The 25789-nt window shown below is 41.4% G+C and overlaps 1 protein-coding gene across 1 annotated transcript; it reads left to right on the plus strand.

Annotated features, from left to right (window-relative positions):
* The first annotated feature begins 344 nt into the window (after nt 1-344).
* Nucleotides 345-25577, plus strand: LOC140230615 (uncharacterized). The gene is made up of 30 exons (XM_072310756.1): nt 345-4929; nt 5666-5704; nt 6189-6263; nt 6562-6843; nt 7349-7510; nt 8445-8583; nt 8941-9046; nt 9323-9473; nt 9676-9750; nt 10183-10323; nt 10743-10955; nt 11355-11534; nt 12003-12269; nt 12720-12918; nt 13853-14004; nt 14557-14789; nt 15151-15360; nt 16294-16402; nt 17010-17108; nt 17695-17855; nt 18659-18850; nt 19357-19483; nt 19691-19915; nt 20356-20506; nt 21199-21381; nt 22210-22370; nt 22787-23080; nt 23564-23623; nt 24790-24971; nt 25470-25577. Exons 1-30 carry the CDS (start codon nt 345-347, stop codon nt 25575-25577), a joined length of 9261 nt encoding a protein of 3086 aa, XP_072166857.1.
* Nucleotides 25578-25789: the final 212 nt, after the last annotated feature.

Genomic DNA, 25789 nt, shown 5'->3' on the forward strand with positions numbered 1-25789 from the left:
TATAATCAGACTTGCACCAAAGACATATTCTCTCCTAAGGAAAATTGCAATCTTTCGGAAAGTGAATTATGATGTCATTACTCTAAATCACTCATATGAATTCGTGCAACCATTCAATGTGCACTCATAGTATTCAGATATTCAGATATACATTTTGATAATAGTGTCTATTTGAAAGCATCTATAAAATCCATAATTCTGTTATGCTTAATTTCATTTCATTATAATTTGGACTACAGGTTCATTTCAACATTATCTTCCAGTCTTCTATTGAAGAGTAAGCTCCAAACTGATTCCACCTGTCAACGTGAACCGAGACTTGGGATAAGTCACTTGTCGTCGCCATGGAGGGAAAGTTGGGCGTTCTGATTGTGGCGGCCTTATTCTTCGTAGTCGTCCACGGAAACGACGATTCCTACTGGAATGTTGAATGGACGACCGAAGAACAGTTCAACCTAGAGTCAGCAGAAGACTTATTATTTGCTTCTCCCGGCGTTATCGTACCGAACATCAGTGTCAGCAACATCCTTTCCGTCATCGGGTCAGCATGGAGGGCCAACGATGTCGTCCAGGCCATGGGGTATCTGTGTGTCGAGTTGGGACCACAAATTAACTGGATGACGGACGGTATTATGCAGGAAGTGTGCGACCCGATCCTGGAGACGCTGCGAAATGGTTCCTACGAGCAAGTGTACGATATATGCCTCGACACGTGGTCACTGCTTTCAACGCTGATTGGAGAAGAAACGGAGTACGTGCCGCTCTTCCACCACACTAGCAATTACTGGGTTATGAGGACCCTGGTTCTTGGCTCAATGGGTTTGGAATACGTCAGCAAATATGATATGTGTAGAGGCTTTGATGAGCTGCTGTCAACTGGAGTCGATGATTACAGCAGTGTCTTTGATCGTCTGCTCTACATGTTCGTCTACGAAGTGCCGCAGTCAAACAGGTATGAATGTTTCAACGACTGGAACGATGAAAGCTATCAGGCTGAACTGCTCGGAGCAACTTTCGCTTATCTAGGAAACTTTGGGAGCACCGACGAGTTTTGCAGCTATGCCCAAGAATCGTTCCGCAAAGCAGAGGATGAGAATGACCGAGCTGACCTCGAGGACATGGTGCATGACCTGAAAAACGCAGTCTACGCTGTCATAGCCAACAAGAGCGAATGTCTGGCTTTATTCTCTCACATTGGCCAAGAACTGGGTATCAGTGCCGTCAACATTTCAACATACGACACCAACCAAGAACTTTGTGATGTCATCGCGGACAGTTTTAATCTTCAACCCGATATATCTCAGGCCATCAGCATGGTTTCTAATGACACCATTTACCTCTCTGAAAGGGAATGGTTTGATACCCGTGTCATGCTTGCTGGCGCACTCTTTGTCGAAGATGACGTCGTGGAATCTGTGAGGCTCCTTTGCTACGCCATAGACTTATACGACCTGGACAAGAGCTACTGCGCAGCATTGCAAAACAGCTCGGACTTTTTCAATCAGTGTAATGAAGATGATAGCGAGGAACACACTGTCGATCAGTCTCTGATAACGTCTCCATATTACTACGGAGTATCGGAAATCATAAACAATATCGCACATCCTGACGGACAGAGTCGCTGGGATACATGCTATGGACTCGCCGGGTTACTCTTCGGTACAGAGTTTGACATGATATTCGACAATGTTCTTTACATCTATCTGGCTGATTGGTTACGATCGTATGGCGACTACTGCGGAGGCGATGAAGATGGCAGCGGAGATTGGGAAGACACGTTTTTCTGGGAAACCTCAGATGACATTCTAAAAGCCGCTCTTGCTGTACTCGGAGATTTTGGAGATGTCAGCGAACTCTGTGACAATGCGATGGATGCATCATATCAGCTGAATTCCGGAGGCGGAGATGCCAAACTAGACGAAATTATAGAACAAATAATGCACGGCATCGAAATGACTACAACTGATTACACAGGATGTTTGGCGACTCTATATCGTCTCGAGAATATCACTCAGCTTTCGGCGCGTAATTACTCTGAAGCAACCTCTAACGAAGCGTTGTGCACTACCATCACTGGCCTGTTTGATAGCAGTTCCGAATATATAAAGTCCGATGTCCTTTCAATGTATGAAGAAAACATCTACGGAGATTTCCTTAGCAATGAGGAATGGTTCACCAGGTTACTTGACACGGTGGGTGTACTGTATCATCTTGAGAACCACGAAGCTGTACGATTTCTGTGCGAGATATCGGAATCGACAGACGATGCTTTCTGCCGGTCTATCACGGAGTCCAATGACTACGAAGACGAATGGACATTTCAATCCATGTGTGATGGTGGGTATTCCCCTGGAGATGATATTGACTGGGAGGAGCTATTTGCAATGGTCGGGGACACTTTTGATTTTAACTTTAATGATTCAAGACAAACATGCTCACATCTCACTGACATGATATTTGATCCCACTGTCGCACAGACATACACTATACCGGAAGTTATGAGCAGAGCTCTTGAATTGTTTGCCAGGATATCCGGCAAGTATTTGTGTGACCTCAGTAGATTCGACAACTCGACAGAGTTGGTTCCACCATGTGAAACACCAGGTGTTGAAGCATGTTTCAATTGGACTGTGCGAGGTGATGGCTATTACTCAGATTTAGAAAATTCGGATGACCCAGTTGGATTCGTCATTGGTACAATATTCTCCTTCCTCGGTGGCTACGAAAACGGCGATCATATTTGCCATCACATCAGCGTTGGACTTGACAACCAGACGCACATGGATAACTTGGTTGGTCGAATCCAAGAAAGTATCTACAACATCCTTGAAGAAGAAACGTTTTGTTTGAGCTTTTTCGGAGTAATTGATGGTATGGTGGGAAGCGAGGTCAGCCAATACATAGGATTCAACGACAGTTCCGAGTTTTGTTCCACCCTGGCCGGTATCTATGAGCAAGACAGCGATTACTCTATCCTACTCGATCCTATATTTGCTCTGCTTGGACTTGAGGATACTGATACTGATGACAATGAGGAGTTTGTCACTGAAGGGTACGAGTACATGGTCACTGAAATCGCAGGATACACAGAAAATTATGATGAAGAGGTTGACCCCGAGGCTATTAGAAATGCAACGATAGAGCTGTTGAAAATTGCGTCGATGCTGATTAAGTCAGATCACGTTGGTGACGCCATAAACAAGACCTGCGGTATTTGGGAAGATTCAGATATCGATATTGAGGAATTAGGAGTCATTGATGACATATGTCATGTTGTTAAAACGGGAGACGAATTGGCCGCATACATTGCCTGTACAGACGAGCTGGTTCCACTCCTTCAGTATTTTGGTATCGTTGGCTACGACGGTTGGTCTTATGATTTTGACTGGGAATGGCTCTTCGGAATGGTGGAAAATGTTTTACATGTCAACTTAAGCAGCTCCGTTGATACATGTTCCCATCTTACTGACATCTTCTTTGACGAAGAAGTCGGTGAGGCCTACACTCTCAACTATTTTCTGGAACAAGCAGTGGAAATTATGGGCAGAGTAGCAGGAAGGTACCTGTGCGATTTCAATCGCTTTGACAGCTCCACGCCGCTGGTGGCGCCTTGCGAAACCCCAGGGGTGGCAGAATGCTTCAACTGGACCAACCGAGGACAAGAGTACTACTATTCAGCGATACATGAAAACCCAGATCCGTCAGGTTTCATAATAGGAACAGTTTTCGCTTTCTTTGGTGGGTACGACGATGGCGATCATATCTGTCATCACCTCTCCTTTGCACTGGATAATGCCACGTACATGGAGGATATGGTGCATCGGATATCCTCCGGCGTGTGGAACCTCGCGGAAGAGCAGGAATTCTGCGAAGGATTTATGACTGTACTTGATAATATGATTGGCATCAACGTCAGCAGTGAAATAGGTTTTAATAGCAGCGCACACTATTGTGAAGTTATCACATCGATTTATGATCTGGAAGGTAATTATACAGTCAGTCTGGATCCAATCATTTCCTTATTTGAGAGTGAGGAAGAGAGCCCGAGTTCTGAAGACATCAGGAACGGCGTTGTAGAAATCATCAAAATCGCGACTAAATTGCTCCACTCGGACAACATCGCGGATGCTGCGTACAAGACGTGCGAAATATGGGACGGCGCTGACATTGACTTCCCGATCGTTGATGAGATGTGTGAGACTCTGCTGTCTGGAGATGATTCCAGGGCATATTCAGCCTGTCTCAATGATCTATTCCCGCTAATATCATCAGAAAGTGAGGACGAAGATCGCGCAATTGAATTGTCCGACATTCGAATTTGTCACGGCAATGGGCGAGTCAGCTTCGACGACTTCGAAAATGTTGACATGGAATCATATCTCTTCAACTCTTTAGAGAAGCTTTATAATCTTACCGCCTTCGAGGAACAGGACATCTGCAGAGCCTTCACGGGTGTCGCCAATTCTGGGAAAAATATCCCCACTCTCATATCCGACTTTGCTGTCGAATGGTTGACCATTTTCTTGCCCTTGGGAGGCGAAATCTGCTCCTGCTGGGACGACGTGTTCAACTCACTCTTTAGTTCCCTGGGTGAAGAGTCTCCCTTTGGCATCAACGAGTTTAACGAGGTCGTCCTGATCGCGATGGACGCCATCGGGTATGACAACCATGGCGAGTTCTGCAATGAGCTGCAGGGCCTTGAAGATGATGAGCTGTCTGAGTACGCGGCAGAAATGGTTCAGCAGATATTTGACTTCACTGAAGATCTGGACAAGTGTGCATGCCTGGCACGGGACGCACTGGAATTTATTTCCCCTCTGGTGAATATCAGCATCAGTGAGATGAACTCCTATCTCCATGACTACCTTGGCTTTGAATCAACGGATGAATTGTGTGCTCACGTTGTGACGTCATTCTCTGGGGAAGAAGGTAAGAGCATAGGTTCTGTTTCATTACTGACATGTTTATATTTCGTTTGTACCGTTATATATGCGTAATTGTGCTTTTTTTATCATCTAAGTGATGATGAAAGGTGTACAATTGTAATATAAAGAATGATGGATCATGATATATTCTCTTCAAATATCGAAATGTATCTTCATATGTTTTATATACATTGCTGTCATGTATATTACACTCGCCTTTATCAAAATTGCATCATTTCCAAAATATGAGAACATCATCAGATCATCACATTCTCGACCTCGTCCTAAACGCATTTTGTATGGTCAAATATTTATGGTAACATTAGTTTGCCGCTGACTATGAAATGCAATATGATATATTACATGCTTTAATTTCTAAAATAACAAGACTTGGCAGCATCAAACAAAGATAAAATGTGTAATAACTACAAAAGAATATCAAAAACATGGAATCTATTTTGTCCAAGGCATCTGCACCAAAAGAAACTCGAGGAGGCTGATATTATCTTAAAGAAAAAAAAAAACCAAGGATTAGCAAATCGTAAATCACCATCAAGCTTCCTTCTCTCTTATTCACATTATTCTGAAAGCAGAAGATGGCCCATCATGAAGAACAACATTTAAAGTGGCGGGAATATGATTTAGAAAAAGTGTGAAGCAGTATGAATGCTGGCCTAATGCAACGTGTTGTGTGTTTTTTTCCTGCCTTTTTCCTAAATTTGCATCTCTTTCTCGCACAGTTGATGTGGACAGCATCCAGTGTCCGCCGCCAAGTGATGGTAAGTAATGATCAACCATTTCATGCACAATGTCTATCTATGATACGGCACGACAGCAGAAATGGAACAAACAGTAGAAGTTATTCGATGAAACTGTCACGCACCTTCTGGCAATTATACATATATATGTATATGTACGTGTACATATATATATATATATATATATATATATATATATATATTATATATATATATATATATATATATGTTATATTTATATTGACAGATACAACGTAATTTGGCATGCAGTTTGGCATTGGAAATATGCTGCTTTTTTACATATTTAAGATACAGTGTATTTGTTTTCATTTGATAAATTTTACCAGTGAAAGTGAATCCATTTTATGTGATGTTCATCATCAAAAAGAGAATGTTATCTTCGCCTTTTGTGTTGTTTTATCATGTTATTTTTGGTTGGGACATTGTACTTTGTATTACTTTACACGTGGCTTATGACTCCTATTTTCTAATGTCTCCCTTTAAGACCTCACGACAGCACAACAGCCCGATGGTGCGACGAGCAGCACGCCGACAACACAGAAGACTTCAACGGCTGAAGGTAAAAGAACGAAATAGTAAAAAAAAAAATCAAAATTACATCGAGTTTACTCCAAGCATCGTGTCTTGATAAAAACCATGCACGTGCTGTTTCGTTTATTTCCGAATGTTATTTCACGCTGAATACATAATATGTGAGAAAATGAATTGTGACTTTCAGAATCCTTTCAATAATTTGTCAAGTCATGTAAACGGAGAGTAACCTTAAGAGATTCTCGGAGACTTAGTATACTTCATAGCCTCTACATGGAAAGAAGATACCACAAAACCATTTTCTGAATACGATTTTGTACCATCAGCTTGTCTCTTGATCACTGACTGCGCTGGAGTGTGCGGAGGAGATGCCGAAAAAGATTGCGATGGGGAATGTGGTGGCAACGCCGTGCGCGACTGCGCCTTTGTCTGTAAAGGTACGGCCTTCATCAACGAGTGCGGGTGGTGTGTCAACGGAACCACCGGCAGGATTAACAACTTCGGTATCAACAAGTGCGGCTACTGCGGGAATGAAGAAGGGGTTGACATTGATTGCAACGGCGACTGCAACGGGACAGCTTTCCGTGATGCCTGTCAAATTTGCGTTGGTAGGTCAAAGCAATAATTTCTACAGTCTTTTTTATCACGTTGAATTCTCCAAGTATATGCTGTAACTTCTTAACCGTGTCTCCTAATATTTTAACAACACTTGTAACAGCCAAGCTGCATATGTAATAATTTGTAAGTGACACAACTAAATTAACATAATAATACATATTTGTACTAAGCATAACATTGTTAACTTCTCCATACAAGATTCTTATATCACAGTTCGGGAGCGATCCAGATAGCCAGTGCTTTTGCATTTGGTATGATTTGTTCGCGTTGTTATGAAAAACCGTCATTATCAAAATGTTAAACTTAGGCTACCACAATGATGTGTTTCCGGTAGCCAATTTGCGGTTAGATTTATGTACATGTGTGGTGTAGATATTATGAAGGAAGCACTGTTATCAAACACACCCACATGAAAATACACATGAGCTGTCTAACTATTCAATGGAATGCATATTATCATGGAATGGTGTACGCTGCTTTCTGACTTCCCTACAGGTGGCGCCACGGGATTGATGGTCAATGCCAGCGCCGACTCGTTGGACTGTCGCGGGGTGTGCAACGGGCTGTGGGAGAAAAACGACTGCGGTGAATGCGTGATGCCCGACGGGAATGGTAACATCTTCTCTACGAAGGACTGCCACGGCGACTGCAATGGCTGTGAGTTTTAAGTCGTTCTTGCATTTTCTGAGTTAGGAGCCAGAACCGAAATTAGTCCGGATTCTTGTCGTCAGTACGGTTTGTGATATATTGATTTCATGCAAATGACATAATTGTTTCGCTCAAATCCGTGCGTCTTATGACTTTGTTATACCCCAAGGTTTTGTTAATCTTAAATATTTAGTGTCATGGTGGACCAACGGAAAATGTCCTTTTCGATCATACTTATTTGGTGGTCTAGAACTCTTACATGTGTTCTACTTCATAACAAAGGAAATCTACCTATGTCTTTCCAGCCTACTTATCACTGCGTGACCTCCAGTCATAAAGTGCGTGTCTGCAGTTGTTCCATTATTCCTTGATGGTATAGATATCGTTTTACTCTTTGCATTGCGTATCACAAATATCTCGACTTTTATTGATGAAAACAAAATGTGCCTAAAACCCTCACCCAAGTTGAGACATACTTTACTAAAAAGAAGACTTAGTAACTTCATAATTATAAAAGTTGTCTATATATAGAATCGTCGATTAGTTTTTTTCTAATCCATATTACATCAAGTTGCATTTGGATAACATTGCATTATACATCCATAGACCCGGGAGCTTCATTTGTTTATACCCAATAGGAAGGGGAGTTGAGGCGGCGGAACAATTACGTATCAGACATTAAGGTCACCTCACCTCGCCGTATTCATTATCTTAACAAAAGCTGTTGGTCGGTTGCGAAGATAATTCAATTTTGTTCACGCGTTTTTAATTTCCGTAGCGCAGTCTGTACAGTGCTAATTAATACCAGTGGGCCCACAGACTATAGCAACTGTGTTACAAATATTGCACTCTTTTCTTGTTTTGTCTTTCCCCTTTTTGTTTTCCTTCTTCATTTCCCCTATATTCCTCTCTGCTTGTATAAACTTTGATTTCCCCCTACCAGTTGCTGAGATGAATGAATGTGAATATTGTACTGGCGGGAATACTGGTCTCAATGCTACTACGGGTTTCTCCGACTGTGGCGTTTGCAATACGACATCAGGGGCTTATTCCTGTCTCGGGTGTGACGGAGTGGCGAACAGGTGAGTTGAAAAATGAGGCATGTCTCACCTGCGGCTAACATTTATAGTGACTTGGATTCTTTCATTTTTTTTTTTTTTTTTTTGCTTGTCTCGTAACAAATAAAATTTAATTGCAACAACAATGACTACAAAAATAAGTCTGCTGGGGACGAGAAGATACATGCATAATGTCCCATTTTTTTTTTTCGATTCCTCAATACAATAAATGTTGATAGGTTAACAGTGAGATTACTTATCTTAAGAATTTGTAAATGTTAATCAATACCAGTTGATCATAGGAAAATCACACTGCAGAGAGTTGTTTTTCTATAAATAATTACATCTGGGTTTTTTTTTTTTTTTTTTTTTTTTTTTCAGCGGTCAAGTCGTGGACGCGTGCGGAGTGTGTAATGGAGACGGCAGCACCTGCTTCACAGTTGACGAACTTTCCCCGTCTATCATTCCGGCTAATGCCGACTATCAGGTACGAATTTCTGTTTTTCCTTTTGTCCTTTTTGTTTGCATCAATCAGTTTGTTAAGTTTTAAATCCTCATAGCTGTATTGACATATCGGTAGACTTTCGTTTTATATAGGACTGTGCAGTTTCTCTCCTATTCTTGGTCTTTCTTCTCTCATACTAAATCATCTCACTCATATATATCCTATAATGATAATATGCCTATAGATTTTTCATATGTCTGCATTGTGTAATACTCCTTTAAGGTTGCTAACCCCATCCTCTTTGACTCTTCGATGTAGATCCGTCTACGAGGCGCAGGGTTCCAGGATGCCTCGACAGTACAGTGTGTATACTTGGATGATTCGAGCGAGCAAGTTGGTGATGCTGTGGATATATCTGATCTGGATGAAGAAACAAATATTTTCAACTGCACTGCGAATCTTCCTCAAGGTAAGATCAAATCTATGCTCGAAATCCCTTCATAACGTGTATGGGTGAATCGGTTTCGTCCAGATACATTGATTTCATGCCATTTTGACGCAAAAGGTCTTTTCATTCAATAAAACGTGTTGTTGTTGGAAATTTATTTTTTAACAATGACTTGAACAGGAGAAATCATATTATGCAAATCGATTTCTTATCACTGTTGCAGGCACGTACACAGTTCACCTGAACACAGGAGGCGATTCATACTCCCAGAGTTCGGTCACACTCTACGTGTATGGAGGTGAGTCTACCGTACCGTAAGCTTTTACCCTCACCCCTTCCATTTTGCCCTATATAATACTCCAGTAATTTCTATAAAACTTTCGAATGTTTCCACCAAGGACTAATGCGACTGCCTTGAAATGCTGAAAACTGCCACACCTAAAACAATATTTTGAAAATTAAGTATTTGTTCAGCTGTATGCAGGGAGTTCTTGCGTTTGCTTCTATATGTTGAAGGAAAAAAAAACATTAAATTATTACTAGTATTTGGGTCACTCTCACTAGTGCTGCGCATTTCATATTAATTGTATGTAACGTACGGTATAAGGAAGGATCGGTTCACGACTCGTTCTAGCACCTCCCCGATCCATTCACTTCCTACTCATAGAGAAGGAAAAAACAATTATGCTGCTTCTCAAAATGCAACATACTTCTGACCATACACATTCAGAAATTACCATCAGCGAGATCACCGAAACCGACTTCGACATTGACCTCAGTTTGACATACATCTACGTCAATATGACGGCATCCAACGGAGCATTCACTGCCTACAAGGACATTGTTGTTCCACTGGCCATTGTTTATACAGGTGAGTTCTAGAGCCCGGTTTTTTTTTTTTTGTTTTTTTGTTTTTTTGTTTTTTTGTTAAACATTGTATGATTTTATGATTTATATATGAGGTTAGACTCAGGGTGAAGTACTAACGTTGCAAGACAGAACCAAAGTAACAAAAATCCTTATCAACACACATTGATCATAATGCAATCAAATTGCAAAAGTTTCATACACATCATGCACATTGCTCAAAAAAAAAAAGTGGAAGAGAGAGGTTTGAGACTGAAAGTCCTAAAATCTGTTTAGAGAAGTCATGTTAAATTGGGATTCTAACACTTTTTGATAGTATGAATAAATTGTCAATCATTGAGCGTAGTGAAAGTTTTGACGATAATGATTTTGAAACCTTTTACTCTTCAATGACGTCACTATTCGACTCAATCCGCATTCCAGATACCGAGAGACTGTTGTTTGAGGGAGAGTTTGGAGGAGAAAATGACGAGCTGCTGCTGTTTGTTGGCCCTATGGTTCAGTCCTCGACACAAGTCACCGTCTACCCGTCCCTAAATGGAATCGACTACCTCAACACGCCAGGTGGAGAGGGATACACGCTGACGTATTATGCTACGTCACCAATCGTACAGAGCTTCAAGTTCTCACCGACAGGTAAAGACAGACAGAGAGTCAATACTGCAACGTCAGTTTTGCGATGAACTTTTGTCTTCAACATGCAACCACTCTAGGATCTTATATCAGACAATAGCATTGCTTGCGACGCGCATGGTGCTTTATGAATTAATTATGTATCAAATCCAGGGGCGGATCCAGAAATTCCGTAAAGAGGGGTGCCTTTACAAAATTAAAGAGGGGGCGCAAGCACCCCCCATTTTTCTTTTGTTTATTTCTTTTGTTTTTGGCAAAAAAAAATATATAATAAAGGGGGGGGGCACCCGGTGCGCTCCCCCCTGGATCCGCCACTGAAATCATACGGCAATGTATATAGGGCATATTCCCAGATGGCGGTGAAATATCTAACTTGGTTTGGAATTTCATTTTCCTTCGCAGGTCACTATCTCACACTGGTGTTCGACAGGTTCATCAATGAAGGTGATGTTGAGTCTTGCGATTCGATCTTCGCCAACACAACGAAACTGGGAGCTGACGCCCGTTGCCTTGCCTTTGCCTACTCCAACAGAATATACGTCATACCTAGTGATGTCGACAGCTCGGTGTTGATGGCACCAGGTAGGAAAACGTTCCCCTTTCAGGATCACCTCAGATTGTCGTTTGCCACGTAGTGCAATAGTAGTGACTTCAGTCTTTCACTAATCGTATAGGCCTGGCTACGAGTAGACCCTTCTTTAATAGTTGGCAGAATGTGACTTAGAATACTTCTACACACCCACACGACCGAAAGATATAAGAGGTAACAGTAGTATATGTACGTATATACTGGTAACAAAAGACATGTGAAAGAAAAGTATCGGAATGGTCGCACAATTAGCATAGTACAAAATCCCTTATAGTATAAGAACAAGGAAACTTTGTCATCTCCCATGGGAATGCCAAGCGCTGTTCAGCTGTTGACATCATTGCTGTCTAAATCTAGACCATAATAAGACAGGTAAGGCTTTAGTTGCTATCTAAAACGGATACCAACGTGATTAGTTTTTGATTTGCCTACAAACTTAATCGGCGTCATGTTCCGTCCAGGTGATACGCTGATGTTCAAGGAGAACGCCCTGAAACAGAGAAACGAGGATTACGCTCACTTCGTCTCCGGCTCCGTCACGGCCGCCGCACCTGACTCTCCCGTCACAGTTCACGCCCACCTCACTGGTACCAAGACGCCTAGCGCCTGCGGTGACGTGCGGCTCAGCTCTCTCACCTCCGTCGGCAATGCTGGGCGAGATTTCGTCTACACGTGGAACGTCTCCAGCGACGGATCGGTGTCCTCTACTGTTTCTGATGCGCTCAGTGGTAGGAACATAATGCTAATATCTTTTCCTGTCTTTTGTCTGTCTGTCTGTATGTATGTATGTTTCGTCTTCTCTGTCCGTCTCTAACAAAAAATGTCACAAAAGGTGTGTCGAAATTGAAAAGAAAATTGTAATATATGTAATAGTCCAATGACTCCTTGTCTGTAATAGTGACCATTATAGGCTAATTATCTGCTAACAGTTATGATGCGCCTCCTCCCGGATTGGACAATGGGAACAGTTGTCTTGAGCATGTGGAGAGCAACATTTGTTTTTTGTGTTTTTTAATCTTTTTTATTTGCCTAAAAGCCGCATCGTGGGATAAGCGTTGATATGCTAAAGCTGGCTAATGAGTAAACGTAACAAACAGACAATTTTTGTGTGTGTGTGTGTGTTGAAAAGCAAGTAACTTTGGAAAATTTAATTTCATTGTTGGCGATTCTCGCAACAGCTGCTGACGGAGCCTACTTCACTATCGGAGCTGCCAATCTCGATGCCAGCGTGGCTTACAACTTCAGCGTGATCGTAGAGAACTTCCTGGGTGAAAGCGACACGGCCACCTTGCAGGTCGTTCGGTCGGCCGAAACTCTCCCCGACGTCGTCATCATTCCTCAGAGGGTGGATACATCGCAGGCTCTAGTCTCAGAACCGTAAGTCCACCCGTGGTTCAGTTGATAAGTCAATACATTTCGGGATGACGATCAACAAATGAGACGCAAGGAATTTAGTTTAGCGAGTGGTGGTAACTAGCATTGTGCAGTAATTGTGTCCCCTTTAATTCACGTCGTGAGTGTGGAAAGAGTTTCTTTTCAGTTCAATTTAGTTCAATTCATTCAATTCATTCATTTTCATTCTCCTTTTCCCCTCAACAAAACAACAGAGTAAATAAAATACAGAGTAAATCTTCTCTTGGTATGACTACTGAGGTGTGAAAACACGGTAAGCGTTTAGGCTGTGTCCTGCCGTGGACATTCCTTCAAACAGCTCTCAAAAGGTCCAAGACAAAGAACACCATTGTTACGACATGGCAGGAATTAAAAAATGAAAACAACGTCACTTACTGCCAAAGTCGTTATTTTGTGTTATATATTATGAAGTTCATTATGTTTTTGTTTTTTTTTTTGTATGGAGAAATGATAATGAAGTCCGAAATTTGAAGATATTGTATAATAACAATTGTAAGGGGGGGGGGGGGGATAGGTGAAGTGGCAATACTTTTTTGATTGTCCTGTCAAGTTGTTGTTAAGCTGTAATCGTATTAATGTTTGAGTTTGTTTGCATTTTTGTTTTAGAGTAGTGGTTGATTTGTAGTATAAGTTATTTCATTGTTTGTATTTTGTTTTGATGTTCATGACATTTTTATCTGTACATAATGTGAGCAGGGCCCCTTGGTAGAACAGTTAACCAACTGAAAGGGCTACCTTGCTAAAAGAATATTGAAATAAATAAATTAATAAATAGATAAAAGTCAACTATACTATACTATACTATAGGTACACTATACTATAGGTATTTTGAAGGAGGAGTGGTTACAACGTTCATCTGTCCTGACTTTGTTTTTATTTTCCTGCCCCTACATCGCAGGTTCGCTCTAACGGCCTTTGTGAACTTCCACGACGCATGTGGGGGCGCTTCTCAGATGAGCTACGAGTGGAGCGTGGATGATACTTCTATCGCCCTCAACCTGCAGACAAGGACCAGACCTACGCTCTTCGTACCCGGAAGAAGCTTACCAGGTAGCCTACCATATCTCTAGATTCACTGACGAACATTTAGCGCGAAGTTTGTCCTCCATTTTTTTTTTTTATTGACCAAAATTAATTAGATATCTATTAGAAGATCAACTTTGTAGACGTGTCAGGTAGTTGTCATTGAATAATATATCTGACTTTCTAACACCAGACCTTCTAGACACATGGACCCATTTCTAAAAAGATGTTAGGATTGTAATTCTTCCTAGAAGGGTAACTTCCCTTAGCAGCAAACCATATGAGGGGTTCTTGTCCTTTCCATGACACTTACCATTGCAGCACAAGAAGTTACCAGCATGTCAGCGGTTTATAAATCCCTGAAACGAAAATATTTTGTGTCAAACGTGTATAACAACCCCCCCCCCCCCCCCGTACAAGTGTGCGTATACTTGACTTAGCTTGAGTTGATCTATTTATATAACCTTTACCTGGCAGAATTCTGTCTAGACGCACCATCTAAGACACTCCAGGAAAAAAAAAGGCAGGATGGCACATTAACTGGAGTCTCCATGTGCGCTCTAATTATCTTTTATTTAGGTGATTCTGAAGTAACATTCACCGTCGCTGTGTCTGCCGCCAGTGACCCGACCAAAGTGGCGACGCAGTCGGTGACGGTCACCACTGTCTACTCGGACCTCGTCGCTGTCATCGACCGCGGAGACGAGATCACGGTTGGCGTGGACAGCGGTGAGGTCGTCCTGGACGGATCCGAGTCCTATGACCCAGACAACCAGGACGAAGCAATGACCTACGTCTGGACATGCACAAAGGTACAAAAAAAAAAAAAAAAAAATCGCTCGTTTTTCGAATAGAAATCACAAAACTCATGACTCTCTGCAAGTTCCACCGGTATATTCCTCTCATTAAAAAAAAGGGGGAGGGGTTCGATCCTCACCCCACGTGTCCATCAAATTGCATGTCATTTTCATGGTCTTCAATAATGGATATTTGACATCCTGTTCCCGGAGGTTGTACAAGTAGATGCCGTTGATTGTATACGCACTTACCGAAGCTATTAACCTTGGTCAGTTTGCATTCCATCTTGAGACCTTGTTTTTTGTCAGATGTTCTCTAACAGTTTACAACGGCAGAGGTCAATAATGAGAATATTTTTCTCTCTATCCCTCGTAGTGGAATGGTGAATCGTACGAGACATGCGTATCACGAGCCACACGCCAGGTGTTCCCCGCACAAGAAGACACCGTGTCAAGCTCGCTAACCTTCGATGCCAACAACTTCTACCCAGACAGTACCTACCAGATCACCCTGGACATCGCCAAGGTTTCCCGCACTGCGTCCGCCAGCATCATCATCAACACCAAATCAGGCAACCCGCCTCAGGTACAGCTAAAAGGCTATGCTACAGCCCTCTTTCGATATTTCCTGCAATCCTATCATTCTTTGATTATGGTATTTGCCAATGCATTTAAGTTTTTGAGAAGTTTAGGCAAGTATTCATAATATTTGCGCTATGAATTTGCTATTGATTGATAGGGGGGTCACCCATTGTGCCATTAAACAAATGATGCACAGGACAGAGTGGATTGGTGAGAATTGGATGCGCGAGTTTAACTTTGGAACTGTTTAAACCCACGAGCGCAGCGAGTGGGTTTTAGACTGTTCCAAAGTTAAACGAGAGCATCCAATTCTCATTGATCCACGAAATAGGCCTGTGCATCATTTGTGTTATAAAATGGCCCCATAAATTCATGAAATACAACCATTTTCCCAATCATGCATCCGGTACACCTACAACACTGTAAAAGTCTTGAGTCATTGAGTCATGCGTTCAGATTTTACTGGACGCATGGCCATGCAGTCGGATTTTACCGGACGCATGGTTCAGTGTGGATCAGTAACATTTAATGCATGACTATTGACCAATCAAATCGCAGAAATTCTAAAGCCCATTTTATAAACAGGGATAACACGGCTTGCTATCATCCTAGATCAGCACATATCACTTTTCGACCCGATTTTGACTTGACACGTTTATTCAGTAGCTCTTCTCAGCTGAGCTATAAATACCATCCTCTGCCGAATTTCAATTTCAAGGAGTGCATGGAATCTGCATTGAGAATACACAATATATAAAATGAAATAGAACGGCTTACCTCTTCAGATCAGATAGTGTCTATCACATACTGCACAGTTCTTCAGTGTTTATCACGTGTCTGAATGATGCTGTTCGAACGTTACCATGGTGACCGTCCCTGGTTGACGTTGTTCTCGTTCTCAACCGTTTCCAACGAACTTTACCGCTCCATTCTACAGGCCTTCACCCAACTCCTCCCGGAGAAAGTGGGCAAAGATCAACCTCTCACTCTCCAGGCCATTGTCGTGCACACATCAGCCATCACCATAGATTGGTCGACAGACTCAAGTAAGTAGGCCTACTACTAACTGGTGTACATGGGTAGACGTGACAAGTTATGAGATGCTGAAAGGGCGGAGGATTGATTTAGTACTGTACCTGTGTCTTGAAACAAATGGCTTATCAATACTAGCTTGCCATTACTGATCCTTCTAACAACTCGCGCAATAATTTCAATAGGTGCATGATTCTTGTTAAATTGAACATTTCTGACCTCAATATAAATTATTTCATATGATTTACGTAAGGGTTTAAACTTTACAAACAGAAACTACATGAATACGTACCTTAAAGGATTAAGTTGGTTTCGCACTTAATTATGTAATCATAATGTTTATGCCTGTATGTATACATATTTATAATGTGTTTGCCTACTACAAATCATTTGTGCTCCCCACTCTGTATCAATTGTTGTGAATCAGCGATTAATGCTCAAACATCTGTATGCAATTGTTTTTGGTAGCTCTGACAGTTGATCGCAACTATTTCGTCTCAGATACGTTGTTCTTCTCGTTATGAAACGAGCCCCATAAAGCGATGTTATGCTGAATGCTGATAGAAACAGCATTCAATAAAACTTAATCAACATCTCTCTTATTTATGTGTGTCTTTGCAGATAGTGGATACGTTGATGTAAATAGCTTCAACCCATTCAGTATCGAATTCGTGACTACATCTCCGTTCTACAGTCTTGCATACGTTACCATTCCTGCAGGTAAGTTTGAAATCTTCATCTTTTGTGGGAAACTCTCATGAAATGAATTCCCCTTCGTGCTACAATGGCGCATAATAACAAAACAACCCCCCCCCACACACACACACACGCCAGTATACTGTGCATTTCCCCCTCTTTACCCTGATTGTCGAAATCATTTACTTGGTAGTAGATCTGGCCAATAGCTCTGACTGCACTTAAGTATTATGAGACTTGCATTCCTCAGCCTTCGAAATGACTAAAATCCCATGATCAGCGGATTATTTTTTTTAATTGTTGTTGCAGTACATCTACATTACCATGTTGCCGTAGTATCCACTTATAGTATGCAGAAGTAAGGAAGACACTTTTCACGAACATGACAGTGAAAAAAAAAGTGTTATTATGTAAACGAATTTCCTTACACAATATGATCCGTGTTAATGCATTTCCTTTGACATGACATGATTACTGTGCAACTGGATCCATGGCAAGGTTTAGACTAGATTATATACTCAGTAACGGGAGGGATTGAAATTTCTGCCACACTAAGCGGAAGAAAACTGATCTATCCTGTTCCTGGGCTAACACCCTGATAACTTTGCAGATACGCTGGATGAAGGGACCGCCTACACGTTCCGGATGACTGTCACGGACGCTGACGGGCAGGAGGCCAGCGCCACTCTGAGCACCACGACCTACTCGGGCGTTTCTCTCTGCTCCATGGTTCTGGAGAGTGGCGCCACTAGCTACAATGTTCTTGACCAGGTCAGTTTCACACAGGTCCATCTGGTCATGGAGCTACATCTTGTAGCTCAATGATGTGATTATAAGTCATATAAAGTAATGTGTCAAGGGAATTGGTTGTTGTAAACGGTGTGAGGGCTTTTTAAATGACATACCTCAAAAGCTGAACATTTCCTGTCTGATCAGAAAGAGATCATGGAAGTAGATTCTGTTGATCAGTTGCCGGTCGCCAGGATGGAAACCCAATCTTGGTATCAGACGCAGCTTTGCTGTTTTAATTCTGTATTTTCCGATTTTCCCCCACGTGTTTAGCAATTTATGTCACTCTTCTTATAAGACAACATTATATTTTCAATTGCTCCGTTTAAAAACTTAATCGAACCTCGCATGCGTCAGTTTGATCTTAGTTGCTCTGTCGTGTTGTGATGTATGGAGTACTCACCAGAGAGTGGTGATGGTGTGCATGGGTAGACCTGAGAAGTTATGAGATGCTGAAAGGGCGAGGGTTGAGTTATTACTGTAGCAGTGTTTCGATACAAATGGCTTATCAATACTGGTTTTCCATCACCGATCCTTCCAACAACTCACACAATAATTTTATCGATGTATGATTCTCTTTGAATTGAACATTTCTGACATCGGCGGTAATAAAACTGCTTCATAATCAGCGAAGTAAACCAGTTTACATTCATAACAGGTCTGGGTTTTTTTTTCCACTGAATACTTCCGGCTTTGTGTAAGCATGCAGGTTTTAAGTCACTTAAATCATCAAACGCATCTTCCAGTGCATTTTTTGATCTGTTTCAATTTCCTGACGTTCACAGCTCGTCTTCGTGGTAGAGAAGTGTGTGACCGACGAGGATGCCTACCCCCTCACCTACCAGATGTTCATACAGACGACGGCCAGCGGCAACGTGCGCTACATCGCTCAGACCGACGCCCAGTCCGAAGGTCGCATCTCCCTGGTCGGTCTTCAGTCCATCGACGGAACGGACTCAAACTCGTTTGTCGTTGAGGTGTGTTTCTGAATACTCCTCAAGAATATCCGCTTACGTATTACAAAATGATAGCTTATGAGAAAAAATCAGGTTAATGTCTTTATTTGGTTAAAAAAAATAGCAATATGAACAAATAAAGCCATTCGAATGACGAAAAAAAAAACCTCAAGCCATTTGATTGCAACAAAAAAAAAATCATGCTTATTATTATAGTTCAGTATTCAGTAAAAATCAACCTTTCTTTAAACCTACAAGTTGCATTGGAGCATTTCGTATTGCATAATCAAACTACTTAGCATGATTTTGAACATAAATTTGCTGTATCGCTCGGCAGCGCTCGTGCCATATTCAAAAACACCAGAAAAAAATTATATTCTTTATGATGAACGATACAATCACAAACTTCTGATTAGCTTGTCGTCACAGGTCATCTTTCTTTTTTTTGAATTCGATATTCTGTGGTTTGTTCAATTTATCTCTGTACGCCATTGATTGATTGATTTTATTTCCCCCTACCGGCACAGGTGTGTACATCTTACGGAAGCTGCACGAAGTTCACTCTGACGCTGACTGTTAATGCTCTGGCCACGTTCACCGCAGAACAGTTCGACGAGAGCGTGAACAGTCTTGTTGAACCAGAGAAACTGAAAGGTATCCATCACTCGATGTTTCAAAGCCAAATGCTTAGATTCCGGTTAATGAAACATATCATTATGATTTTTGGCCTTTTTAAGGAGAACTCTTAGCCCTAATTTGTCGTTTTAGTGGATTTGAACGTCATATAGCCTATAATGCCTCGCTTCTGTCATCGTGTTATTCAATATTCGTTTAATACTAAATTTTGGTTTATCGCCACAGAAAACTGGATGGTAGCTCTAGTCAACCTGAACACCATTGCCCAGATCGACCAGTCATCCAGTCGAAAGCGTCGAGCTGTATCGGAGACATCGAGCACGGCTGCCGAGCAGCTGTCACTATTGGAGAACGCGATCGAAGCCACGGTCCTGGACACGTCCAACGCCGTCACGCTGCTGGACCAGAGCAACGCCGTGAATGTGGCCGAGCTGACACTGGCCGATATGGGTGAGTCAGACTATAAAATTCGTAACCCATTTCACATCTCTTTTGAGACTTGTATAATGCAGTCCACAGGCGCAAGCTGGTAGTAGTGAAAGTAGTAATAACTCCAGCAGTAACTGTGGTAAAAATAGTAGAAATGGCGTAGCTTATCGTCGTTGTAGTAGTAGTAGTAGTAGTAGTAGGAGGAGGAGGAGGAGGATGATGAGGAGTTGTATGGCAGTCGTAGTAACAGTAGCATTAGTAACAGTAGTAGTAGTATATCAGCAATTGAAATTTGTGGATAAGACACATGATAATAGTGGGCTTAGTCGCCAAAAAGATGAAGTAAAATAAATGTTGTTGACATCATTATTAGTATGAGTATGCCATTATCAGCACTAGTTTCAAAAGTAGTGGCTTGAAGACACATTTTGAAAACTTTCAATTCAAATTCCAAATTACAGATACATTGTTGGACATCCTTACCACCCTGGTCGCTGTCTTTGCCGATGAAGAGCTGCCGGAGTCGAGCTCGGAGATCGTCCTGACGAAGACAGCGGAGATCGCAGACGAGCTCGATCCTCAGTACAACTCCGACATGATTGACAAAATCAAGTAAGTGATGTTTCCTGTTCACGGTGGCAGCAGACGGCGTAACATGAAATAATATGGTTTCTATTTTTGCTCTTGCGATTCTACAATATGAAGTTGTCATAATATAATGGGCTAAACTTGAATTTAACACCAAAGTAAACCTACATCGACATACTGGAGTGCAATGAGTCAGGAACCCGTTGGCAATATGTAAATACGATTGTATTGCTTAGGCCCCTACTTGTTTATTTTTTGTTTTATATTGTGTATGGGATTCAAAGTTTCTTAAAATATTATGTACTCATGTAAGCATTATGTAAATTGATTTGTATTATTATACATGGAAATAAAATTGAATTGAATGGAATTGAAATACGATATGATTACGTATAGTCATTTACTTTCAACACAGGGAGCTCGTGCGTCAATGACGATGATGTTGATTTATGTTAAAAAACAATCTATGCTCTTTCTACATCATAGAGATTCTTGAGTATGTTAAAAATGTTTTGCTTACAGTGCATAATTTATGGGCCTACTCCGAACAAAGAATCGATATGATATAGTGTTGTTATTCTTCAAACGTGTTTCGCGAAATTTGAGTGCTCGTACCGGCAATTCCATTTGATGTAAGAGGACAGCCATGTAATGATGCGTCGAAATTCTTCACACAATCTGATGTTTTCGCTCTTTTGTTCTGCGTTGCTTTACAGGGCGCTGACAGATACGTTGGTCCAGGGTCAGCTTAGCGAGCTCACACTGGGAGCGGACCCGACGGAAACCAAGACCGACACGGTGACAACCCGCGCCTTTTACGTTATCCCAGACAGCAAGCTCAAAACCACTTCTGGCAACGATTCCTTTGACGTCGACTTCGGTGACGAAATCGCCAATCTGTAAGTACAGTGTGATTGTATCCGTTCCTATTTTCCCAGCATGACAACTATGACAATCAATAGTTAACAAAGTTAAGATGGGTGTATTGATCTACTACCTTTAGGCCTACCTTCCTTTCAAACGGGGTTCCGTATTTCCGTTTGCCTTCTGCTGATGTTTAATACTGGCGTCACAGTGTCCCAAAAATTGATAGATTGATAGATGGACGTACGATAAGGGAAATGTTCAAATTCGGCTCTGATCGTATGAACATCAGGTCATTTGTGAGGACGTCCTAAAATCTTTGCATACTTCCGGTGGAATTTCTCATGTTCTAGCAGCAACTTCATGAGCGATAGCCAAATCTTCGTATGGATCGCCATTGTCTTCCGTCGAGTGACCTTCGGGTAAACTACTTAATAAAAAATCACATCTTCGGGTAGCCTTCGTGTTCGTGTGGTTCGGACGCCATCGTGTGACCTTCTGCAGGCATAGCACTTACTTCAGATCGGCTGTTGAATGGCTTTTATCCATGTGTGGGCCCAATTTCACACGACACTCACAGTTCCATACCTGTATTGCCATCTTGTCTTACATTTGGGACAGTGCGATGCCATGGTCAATAATATGATTAAAAGCAGTATTGCCTAACGGTGGATTGGTAGTAGAGATTAACTTGAAAGATACATTGCCTTGTCTTAATTGAATAATCAATGTTGTGAAGGAATACAACACCGGGTAAGGAGAAGATATTGAGAAAAGATTGCTATATCTAAGATCAGATCCTGGTTAGCTCTATTGTGCTTTCTCATCATGTCTGTAAAACGTTTCTCCTGTCTCTTTCCCAGTTACGGCGCCAATTGGAACTGCGGATCGACCACCTGCACGGGAGTCCAAGTCCAGTTTACCCAGTACAAGGACGATGTTGACCATTTCTCCGTGACCGCCGAAGACCAGGCCAATCGCGCCGCCGCCATCCTCGAGATCAACCTCTACAACCCCGACACTCGTAGGTTTACCTCTCTCGCAGCTTCTTCATAAAATACTTCACATTTTGAGTCATGTTCTGCGCAACTGTCCTTTTTGGCATTTATCGTCACAGAGTGGCATTAAAATGACGATACTCTTTGCAACGCTCTGTCTTAAGATCCAATTCAAGATCCAATTTATAAATGCAGAGCAAAAAGGGTAAAGTACAAGTACGTACCTGACTCAAAAAGCAAACAAGAAAACCCACTAACAAACAAACAAAAACAAAAGCAAAAACGAAACAAAACAAAATGAACTCACTCTGCGACAGAGTTAAATGATCTACAGTAACAAAAACATAGAATTTTATTTTCATTTCACCTTGACTCGTTTCCGAATAAGCATTTAAAATATCTTATTTTCCGGTTGTTGTTTTTTTCTCGGATATAATCGCAGTGTCGGAGTTAAACGTTACTGGACTCTCCAGCCCTGTAAGCATCAATATGACAGCTACAATACTACAGAGTAATAAGGTCTATGACTGTGTGTATTGGGACACCGACTCTTCCTCATGGAGCACGGACGGAGTGAACACGGTGTACCATTCGGCCACCGAATCGGAATGTTCCACCAATCATCTCACAGCCTTCACATTGATGGCGAATGACGCACCCACCACCATTGGCTTTCCCACCACGGCTGGGGAGACAACCGAAGGCTCGGACAGCATCACCACTGATAATGCTGATGGTAAAAATCCCATTCCCTTCCTACTCATTATCTAATTTCTTATTTGAAGCGTAGACCAACACTCTATGTCAGCACGCGTATGATATACTCCTGAACAACTACACAAAAGTACATTTGAATGAATATCGTCTAGATGTCTTTGAATGTCACTATGTGAGTTGCATAGATATTAACAGAATCAGTCGAATTCATTTTCGAATTCTAAAGAATACTTCCATATTTGCCCTTGATGTTACTGTTTATCCTCATAGTTTTCTCTTATTCCTTATTCTTTTATTCCAACGGAGTAGAATACACGTTGACGTATTCATATCCTTCCCGTGTCCTGTTAATAAAGTTTTTCCATGGGCAACTGTGCTTCAGACCATTAGGACGTTCAAATTTGAACCTCGCAAAGCACTTGCACTCATCTAAACAGTTTGACTGGGTGAATGAAATCTTTTTTTGGAATGATCTTCCCTTAATTCATTTGTTGTCACATAGCTACTGGAACAGATTCTTGGACAACCAGTGGACAAGGTACATCAACAGTTGGTGCCGGAGGTGAGTATTGTAATAATCTTACCCAAGCCAAAGAAATTACTATGTGATAATGTAGGTGAAGACTGAAGAATAATACATGTAGACGACATGAAAAATTGTAAATCGTGACTTGTGTTTAAGTATACATAAAGATAAAGGAGACTATCTATCAAAGTATAAACTATGGGAAAATGCATTCACTTTTTTTTTTCTTCAAATTGTATCACTATTTTTGCGCTAAATTCTGCTATCTTCATTCAGTGGTGGCATTTTTTTTTATTTGTTTTGGGTACGAAGGATGCTCTTGATTTATTGTCGTACTCCCCGAAATGGCAGGTGGTATCTAGCAGTAATTATTTCATTATAGCTTAGTATAGAATGAAGAAGTTTTTGGTTCGATATTTCTGTTTTATTGGTGTCTTCAACTGCATGGTGTCTTTTTTTTTATTTACGATGCTTCAATGTATATTTCCATTGATGTTCTCTTCCAGAGGGGCCCACATTCTCCAAGCTCTGTCTTTTTAGTGGGTCCCTCCATTTTTCGCACCTTACGCAAGGTTATACATGTACTTTACTTCAACCACTTCTGTTTCTTTTTTACTATATGCGTACTATAAGGTTCCTCAATTATTAAATAGTCTTTTCATTCTGAAATGTTCTTTTTACCTTATTCTCTGTTATCAAAGGAAGTGAAATACATATGTTTTGTCGAAAAATGAAATAAACTTTGAAACTGAAATTGTGCGATGTTTTGCAAAATGATATCTCGATCTTGTAACGAGAAAAATATAGCGACTAAAATTTAAACACCGAAAAAACCTGAAATCAAGGAATTGTTCATTTACCACTGACGAGGTAAATATGTGATGAAATAGGGTGTGCTTTATATAGAATTTTATTCTCGCAGGTAATGTGTTGTCGAAGATGAAGACGCGAGTTATGCAAGCAATTCACAAGCATACATTTCTACGAAATCAGTTATTCATTAGTGGACGTGAAAAAAATTGGTGACTGTTTACAATGAGGAAATCGCCACAACCTGGTGACACTGGACAAAACCAATTAAGGAGCTATTGAAGTTCCATGTTAAAACGGGACATCCCCGTTGGCAGATGTGCATATGTATCTAATCCGTCCTCATAATGGGCACGTCTATCATCGACCTATCCCTTCATCTTCATCCGCAGCTTCTACCGGAGGCCTCTCCACGACTTTGATAATCGTCATCGCAGTGGTCTGCTCGGTCGTCGTCCTTCTCGTCGTCGTGATCGCCGTGGTAGCTGTGGTGATCAAGGGCAAGCAGGCGGCCAAGGTCGGTGTGGATGTCGAAGAACCGGTGGCACCACGAGGATCCAGCGGAGAGACCAAGGTTGGCGCTCCTATCTATCTTTATACTCTAAACTCAGTCTCCCGAACAAACTCAGGTGAAATTCAACATAATGCATTACGTGGCGCAACGTCCTGTTGGACTAAGACTTTATTCCCTTAGCGTCTCATACAACCTGATACATACATTATGATTATAATGTGTAGAGTGTGATTACGCATGTTTGACCTTATTTTCTATTTTTTTTGCAGATTAAACTTATTAGGTTTTATAGATATTCTCGTACCTTTTATTATTAAATGGGTTTGAGGAAAGTTGAAACAGGCTATCAGTTATAATTGAGATTTTACAGGGACTATAAGTGGTTTGCATACTCTTGCCTCGAGCGCAAATCCGAAATAAAAACAGCTCCAGTAACGTTAGATTTCCGTCAAAACTTGTAAAAGTCAAAGTGATATTAATTATAGACTTAAAACCATGCATCTCAAACAAGTTGTCTGATGATGTCTCTAACTTTGTTTTACCCTTAATTCTCTGCAGAGTAACTACCACGGCAACCCTGGCTATGTAGAAGGAGCGGAGGACAGCGAGGTCGGCTGTGCCCCACCAATCGTCGAGGGGTCGCTCCCGGGGACGCCTGTTAATTAACGTCCGAGCAACCTATATCAAGGCAGCGTCACGTGTCCGTCCCATCGAATCCAAATCATTATGTTTTCTTCACATTGTAAATGTGTCATATGATTTGTTTGTAAGATTCTGAGGTAGTGAGCATCTCATGGTTTGTGTTTTCCCCTCCCTCAATGAAAGAGAACGGTTCTATCTCAAAATGAAATTCAAAGGGTACAATTCCTTGACATTAT

Source organism: Diadema setosum, chromosome 7 (assembly GCF_964275005.1).
Source record: "Diadema setosum chromosome 7, eeDiaSeto1, whole genome shotgun sequence".
Taxonomy (NCBI): Eukaryota; Metazoa; Echinodermata; class Echinoidea; order Diadematoida; family Diadematidae; genus Diadema; species Diadema setosum.